General features: G+C 40.2%; 1 protein-coding gene across 1 annotated transcript in view; it reads right to left on the bottom strand.

The window, feature by feature from the left end:
• PTPRT (protein tyrosine phosphatase receptor type T) overlaps window positions 1-8,025 on the bottom strand; it is a 1,472,724-nt gene that overhangs the window by 248,928 nt on the left and 1,215,771 nt on the right. Inside the window, exon 13 of the mRNA XM_006147596.1 lies at window positions 3,579-3,852. Coding sequence (XP_006147658.1) covers window positions 3,579-3,852 — 274 coding nt within the window. The remainder of the gene's footprint in view (window positions 1-3,578; window positions 3,853-8,025) is intronic.

Genomic DNA, 8,025 nt, shown 5'->3' with positions numbered 1-8,025 from the left:
GGGGTGTGTGTGTGTGTGTGTGTGTGTGTGTGTGTGTGATTGTTTCTCGCTTTCTGTCTCCCTGTCTCTGTTTCTGTCTGTCTGGTGAGCACACGCGCCCTAAAACAAAAAAAAAAAAAAAAAAAAAAAAACTCCAAGAAGGTAATTCATTGGTTCTACAGGCCCCTAAGAATATAGACCAAGAGCTATGGGTAGGACCTACAATAAAAAAGATATTTAAGTAAGTACTTTAAAAATCCTTCTTATAGACACAGGCCTCCTCTTTCACCACCTCAAAGATCAGCAAAATGAGTTCTTTGTCACTGGAGGTGTGCAAGAACAAGCACTAATATCAGTTTATTATGATGTTGTAATATTGATGGAAGCTGTATGTGTGTATGTGTCTCAAGTTTTGGTCGACCTTTAAGATACTTTCTAACCCTGTGATTTTTTTGTGATGTTATGACTGGTACCACTCCTTGGCCAAAGAAATATTTGAAAAAAATTATTAGCTTGTCTTTAGGAGAAAAACTATTTTTGAATATGACTAAAGATATTAATAAAGGAGGAAGTTGGATGGTGGTGCACTGGCAAAATAAGATGCTCTGTCAGGCCGGCCCTGTGGGAAGGTAACAAGTTTGCATCTTGAGACCTTTCTGAGTTCATCAGTCACACGTGTGCTATGATCTGGGTCTGGCTGAAGCTGGGGGTGGATTACAGCAGTGGGGAATGGCTGGAGGTAAGCTTTCTCCCTCTGTGTCTCTCTTCCTCATGGAAAAACTGAACTTTTTTTAAAAACGAAGGAAGTAATAATCACTGATCAAGTACACATCCTAGTGCATTATGAAAAGCAAATTGATAGGTTTTATCATTACATATGAAGAAATCAAGATTTGGATTGGCCATGTGAGTTTCTCAACTGAAGCACCTTTTCCATACTTTAACATAGGAGTTGGCAAACTTTTTCTGTAAAAGGCTGTATAGTAAATAGCTTAGGTTTTGTGGGGCATGCAATCTCTGTTGCAACTGCTCAACCCTATATTTCAAGCATCGAAGCAAGCATAGATAATATGAAAATCAGTAAGCATAGCTATATTTAAAAAAAAGAACTATTACAAAACAAACAAAAGCATGGAACTGGATTTGACTCATGGGCCTTAATTTGTCACCCTGTGTTCTAAAGCCATCCTCTTCTATGAGAATGAGAAAATACAAACAAGGCAAGAAAATAAAAACAATGGCCTCTGTGTGGCTGTACTTACTCCATTTGCTTTGCTGAGTGCCTGGAAGTAGATGCTATAGCTTTTCAGTGGAGAGAGTGGGGGGTTCCAGTAGCCATTGTATGTCTTATTGTCACCCACTGTAAATGGCTGGGTGACAGGCAGGTTGGCAGGCTTCAATTCAGCAGCAAAGTAATGTAGAGAATCAATGTTGGAGGCATTCCTATAGCTCACAGGCACTGAAAAGCACTCGATGATGTCAGCTGCCCTCCGTGACTTCTGAAGTCTCTCCTCCTTGACCACCAACTGATAAACACTGAACAGGAAAGAGGAGAGGCAGATGAGCAACTCTGGAAGAATGAGCTTATAAGTTCTCATGCTGTATATACAACTTCCCCCATATGTAAATATCTTCTTTACTTTTGTCTACAGTTAAACTTTCCTCCTGAACATCAGATTTTCAAACTTACTAGTTTGTAGAAACCTATCTCCATTTAGATATTACCCTGGGCATGTCCAAAACTTACATGTGCCAACCCCTACACATCTGCCTGCTTCTCCTTCTATATTTATTTCTTTAGTGAAGAGTGGCACCATATATTAAGTGGCCAGACCCTAAACTTCAGGCTCATCCCCAATTCCTAACACCGAAGTTTTCACATTGCAGCTCCAACCAACAAGCCCTGTTGACTTAACCTGGTTCATGCTGCCCCTACCCTCTTTTCTCCTCCCACTAATGCCTAGGTGGGGCACCTTCCCAACTCTTACCTGGACTCTACTTGTCTCTTTGACTCTAATTCATTTGATCAATTTGTTGATGCATTGATTATTTATTAATTTATTTATTTTACATTCTTTCACTGAACATCATCAAAGCATACAAAATGTGATTTCCCATCCAGAATACACTATATAGTGGCTTAATCATACACGTTCTTATTGACAAATAATTTTCCATTTCTGGTTTCTTATGTTTGTGTGTGTATATATATATGTATTTCCTCTGCCATTTCCCACCCTCCTCCCACACTGTCTCTGATACATGCAGTTGCTTTCCATTCCTTTCTTTATTTTTCCCACATTTTATTGATTCACAAAATATCTTAATGAATCTAACTACTTTCAGTAGCAAGTTCAGCTGATATATACGTATCTGTGAACACATGTTGACTTTAGGCATGGAACTCTGTGAATAGAATGAATGTACTAAGGAGTAGCACCTAGCTGAGGTTATATAGCTTACTGTGGTCATTAAACAGGTAAAAAAAACTCCAAGAAGGTAATTCATTGGTTCTACAGGCCCCTAAGAATATAGACCAAGAGCTATGGGTAGGACCTACAATAAAAAAGATATTTAAGTAAGTACTTTAAAAATCCTTCTTATAGACACAGGCCTCCTCTTTCACCACCTCAAAGATCAGCAAAATGAGTTCTTTGTCACTGGAGGTGTGCAAGAACAAGCACTAATATCAGTTTATTATGATGTTGTAATATTGATGGAAGCTGTATGTGTGTATGTGTCTCAAGTTTTGGTCGACCTTTAAGATACTTTCTAACCCTGTGATTTTTTTGTGATGTTATGACTGGTAACACTCCTTGGCCAAAGAAATATTTGAAAAAAATTATTAGCTTGTCTTTAGGAGAAAAACTATTTTTGAATATGACTAAAGATATTAATAAAGGAGGAAGTTGGATGGTGGTGCACTGGCAAAATAAGATGCTCTGTCAGGCCGGCCCTGTGGGAAGGTAACAAGTTTGCATCTTGAGACCTTTCTGAGTTCATCAGTCACACGTGTGCTATGATCTGGGTCTGGCTGAAGCTGGGGGTGGATTACAGCAGTGGGGAATGGCTGGAGGTAAGCTTTCTCCCTCTGTGTCTCTCTTCCTCATGGAAAAACTGAACTTTTTTTAAAAACGAAGGAAGTAATAATCACTGATCAAGTACACATCCTAGTGCATTATGAAAAGCAAATTGATAGGTTTTATCATTACATATGAAGAAATCAAGATTTGGATTGGCCATGTGAGTTTCTCAACTGAAGCACCTTTTCCATACTTTAACATAGGAGTTGGCAAACTTTTTCTGTAAAAGGCTGTATAGTAAATAGCTTAGGTTTTGTGGGGCATGCAATCTCTGTTGCAACTGCTCAACCCTATATTTCAAGCATCGAAGCAAGCATAGATAATATGAAAATCAGTAAGCATAGCTATATTTAAAAAAAAGAACTATTACAAAACAAACAAAAGCATGGAACTGGATTTGACTCATGGGCCTTAATTTGTCACCCTGTGTTCTAAAGCCATCCTCTTCTATGAGAATGAGAAAATACAAACAAGGCAAGAAAATAAAAACAATGGCCTCTGTGTGGCTGTACTTACTCCATTTGCTTTGCTGAGTGCCTGGAAGTAGATGCTATAGCTTTTCAGTGGAGAGAGTGGGGGGTTCCAGTAGCCATTGTATGTCTTATTGTCACCCACTGTAAATGGCTGGGTGACAGGCAGGTTGGCAGGCTTCAATTCAGCAGCAAAGTAATGTAGAGAATCAATGTTGGAGGCATTCCTATAGCTCACAGGCACTGAAAAGCACTCGATGATGTCAGCTGCCCTCCGTGACTTCTGAAGTCTCTCCTCCTTGACCACCAACTGATAAACACTGAACAGGAAAGAGGAGAGGCAGATGAGCAACTCTGGAAGAATGAGCTTATAAGTTCTCATGCTGTATATACAACTTCCCCCATATGTAAATATCTTCTTTACTTTTGTCTACAGTTAAACTTTCCTCCTGAACATCAGATTTTCAAACTTACTAGTTTGTAGAAACCTATCTCCATTTAGATATTACCCTGGGCATGTCCAAAACTTACATGTGCCAACCCCTACACATCTGCCTGCTTCTCCTTCTATATTTATTTCTTTAGTGAAGAGTGGCACCATATATTAAGTGGCCAGACCCTAAACTTCAGGCTCATCCCCAATTCCTAACACCGAAGTTTTCACATTGCAGCTCCAACCAACAAGCCCTGTTGACTTAACCTGGTTCATGCTGCCCCTACCCTCTTTTCTCCTCCCACTAATGCCTAGGTGGGGCACCTTCCCAACTCTTACCTGGACTCTACTTGTCTCTTTGACTCTAATTCATTTGATCAATTTGTTGATGCATTGATTATTTATTAATTTATTTATTTTACATTCTTTCACTGAACATCATCAAAGCATACAAAATGTGATTTCCCATCCAGAATACACTATATAGTGGCTTAATCATACACGTTCTTATTGACAAATAATTTTCCATTTCTGGTTTCTTATGTTTGTGTGTGTATATATATATGTATTTCCTCTGCCATTTCCCACCCTCCTCCCACACTGTCTCTGATACATGCAGTTGCTTTCCATTCCTTTCTTTATTTTTCCCACATTTTATTGATTCACAAAATATCTTAATGAATCTAACTACTTTCAGTAGCAAGTTCAGCTGATATATACGTATCTGTGAACACATGTTGACTTTAGGCATGGAACTCTGTGAATAGAATGAATGTACTAAGGAGTAGCACCTAGCTGAGGTTATATAGCTTACTGTGGTCATTAAACAGGTATTTTTAAGTGTATTTTCAATTTCAAGAAACACAGATTTAGCTTTAATCAATCAAAATAAAAAAAATTTAAGAGAATTTTGCTTAAGACTTTAAGCCAGGAAACAAGTTAGGGTTTTGTTTAGATCTTTCTAATCATACAACACTGTCCCTCTTCAAACACTTCTACAGACATTCCACGGTCCAGTTTATATAATATAAGCCACTCATTCTGACAAAATTGAAGCCATTCGTGCCAGGTTTTCAGTATTCCTTCCCGATGGTCTTCATGCTACCCCCCGCCCCTTTTTATTCCAGCTGATCTACATCCTGTGCTATTGCACAAACATCTTTTGAATCTCACTTGTCACTAGCACCAGTTCATGCTTCCTCCCCCTGAAATACACTCCCATCCTGCCCTTTTCTGCTTGTGGAAGCCTTTTCCTACATGCTGAACCAATATTTTACATCCTCTATGAAGCCTGTCTAGATCTTCCCAATCTAGATGAGTTATCTTATTACCCCTACAGATCACTAATTGCTATCTGCTTGGTTTTGCAATAACATGAGATGGTGTTTCTCTGGCTAGACGATGACCTTTCAGAAAATAGTGGTTGTGGCTGAGTTATCACTATCCTCACCCACCCACCCCACACCCACACTACCCTGCAGGATGCCTGACATCCAAAAAAGATCAATGAATGCTTGTTCAAATGAATAACATTGGATTGAATTAAAACTGAAAGCAAGTATGAAAATGAATCTGACCAGTTGCAGAAACTCTGATCAAGATAAACAGTAATTTCCCTGAGCTCTTGTCTAGTGATCTCCTAGTATTCATATCATTCCTTTCAACTTAGAAGGATGTAAAAAATGAGCTGGTGTATAAATAGAAATGACTGAGCCTTTATTAAACATCACCTATATACCAAATGTGTAGGCTCTCTCTGTAAGTTAATCTAAAGTACATGCAGTTGGATAAAATTCCCCATCTCTTTGAATGCCTAGTTCTGTTTCTCTTGAGTAAATGCTCTTCTTTCAGAAGAACTTCACTGCACATATCTCAAAGACTCATAATCTAAGATATGAGATCAACTGGCTAAAGAGTGCCTCACAAGAGACTACTGTGAATTAGTGAGACGATTGCAGTAATGCCCACAAACCAATAATTTTAAAATGGCAGAGTGAATAAGCACAAGGTTTATGAAAATGGATCATGGCACAGTTTGCCATCTGTGGGAAACTGCACATCAGTGAGTCCGAGAGGCCATTTTCATGAGTCTCTTACTATTGCCATCTTAGGCTCAGAGAGCAAACAATTACAAAGGCCACAATTGGCTCCCCTTCAAACACCTCACCTTCAAAACCATACTCCGATTGGCCACTTCCCATAGCAAATCAGTGAGCTTAGAATCCCTCAGATTTGCATATCTGGCACCTCATGATTGGTCTACAAAGCAACCAATCATAACCCACCTTTTACTATCCTTCATTCAACCAATCACAGCCTACCAACATGTATATAACCACGATCTCTGGCCCATAATCACCAGACGACCCTGAAGACCCTGAAGAGCTGTGACACCGTGTCATCTCCGGATGACCCTGAGCTGTGACACTGCGTCGTCTCTAGATAACCCTGAAGAGTTCTAACACTGTGTCGTCTCCGTGCTGCCCACAATAAAGAGACGAACCCGAAGAGACACTGCATCATCTCCGTGCTGTGACAGAGCGCCGTTCTTCCCGTCTCTCACTCCTTCCCTCAGGAAACCTGTTCGACTGTCCTGCGGGCCGGGACAGCCATCCTTTGATCGGATTATCCATCTAAAGATCCTCCTTAAGAAGTACACTTGGGTGAAGACAGTCAGGACTATTTAGTTAATTAAAATAAGCTATGGAAAGAATGCCCTAAGGAAATATAACACATTGAATATGGTAAGTCTTACCCTGAATCTCCTGGTGCATGGGAATGGCCAGCTAAGCAAATGGGAAAGAGATGTGCCACAACCGGATGAATGTCATATCTGCATGGAGGTCTGCAACAGTTCAGTGACCATGCCTGCTGTCCTCTGTGCACATATGAACAAAAACATGAGCCCAGAGTGCATGTGAGTGGCATGTGAGTGAATGTGGCTAACCTCTCTGGAAGTACAGGCTGCATCTTGGTGTGCACAATGTCCAGATGAGGTCCTGCAGTTCCTGGGTGTCAAACTCTGAATAACTGGATGTAACATCCAGATGAAGGTGGTAAAGCTGAGTGTTTGGCTTCCTAAATAAATGTGTATGACATCTAAGTGTGTCTAACATCCCAGAGTATGTTTGTGCATATGTGGAAGGGACATCTACCTATGTTCATAGAGCCAACTGAAGTCAATGAATGTGTAAATTCAATGATGATTTCGCTACTTTTCTCCTCCATTCTGGAGTCCTTCTTGATTATATATCATTGTGTTTATCTGCATATCTAAGCTCAATGCAATTATTAAAAAGCCACACAAATACCTAAAATGAAGCCCTGACACCTCAGAGTGAGAAGGAAGTCATGCTTGTAGCAGTTTTCAGGACCTGCACAGTTTTTAACAAGTTTCAAGTGAAATTCTGAATCTGGCTGGAGTGCTAATATTTAATAGCTTTACCAATTGAGAGTTCATTACTTATGGGACTCTGATGGGTGAAACAAAAGGAAATAAACAAAGACATGACTTCATGAAGCAGACAACTTCTCAGGCTCTCCTGCTGTGGCTAGTAACAGCACATAGGGACACTCTGCTTTGGATCTGGGGGCACACAAACTGTCCAGATCAGGAGGCACCAACAGCCACATCCCAGTGTCAGGAGGGGAGTGATGTGTGCTCTTGCTTTCTCCTGAGACCTTGTTTATTCCTAACCACCACTGAAGTGCTCATGTACACATAAGACCTTTTTAAGTTTTTAAAATATTTTTTCCTGCCAGCTCTCTCATCCTACCTTGAATCTTTCTGTCATTCTTGCTCTCTAAACTGAAACCCTAAAGCCTTTGGAGTTTTCTTTAGGGCTGTATCCCTTTGTAGAATCACTTTCTGTTGCCTCTGGCTCTCCTATAATAGAATGGATCAACCAGAGTCACAGGCCATCCCTGTTGTGCAGTGGTTAAGTGCTGTGCACTGGGAGCCAGATCCCACATGACTGACTACATGAGATCTGACCCCCAACAACTTGGAAAACATACTGAGCACTTGGATGTGTTGTGCCTCAAATCTCCATAGGATGAA

The sequence above is a fragment of the Tupaia chinensis genome, unplaced genomic scaffold (genome assembly GCF_000334495.1).
Source record: "Tupaia chinensis unplaced genomic scaffold, TupChi_1.0 Scaffold000216_1, whole genome shotgun sequence".
Lineage (NCBI taxonomy): Eukaryota > Metazoa > Chordata > Mammalia > Scandentia > Tupaiidae > Tupaia > Tupaia belangeri.
This window is presented reverse-complemented; position numbering and strand designations above follow the sequence as displayed.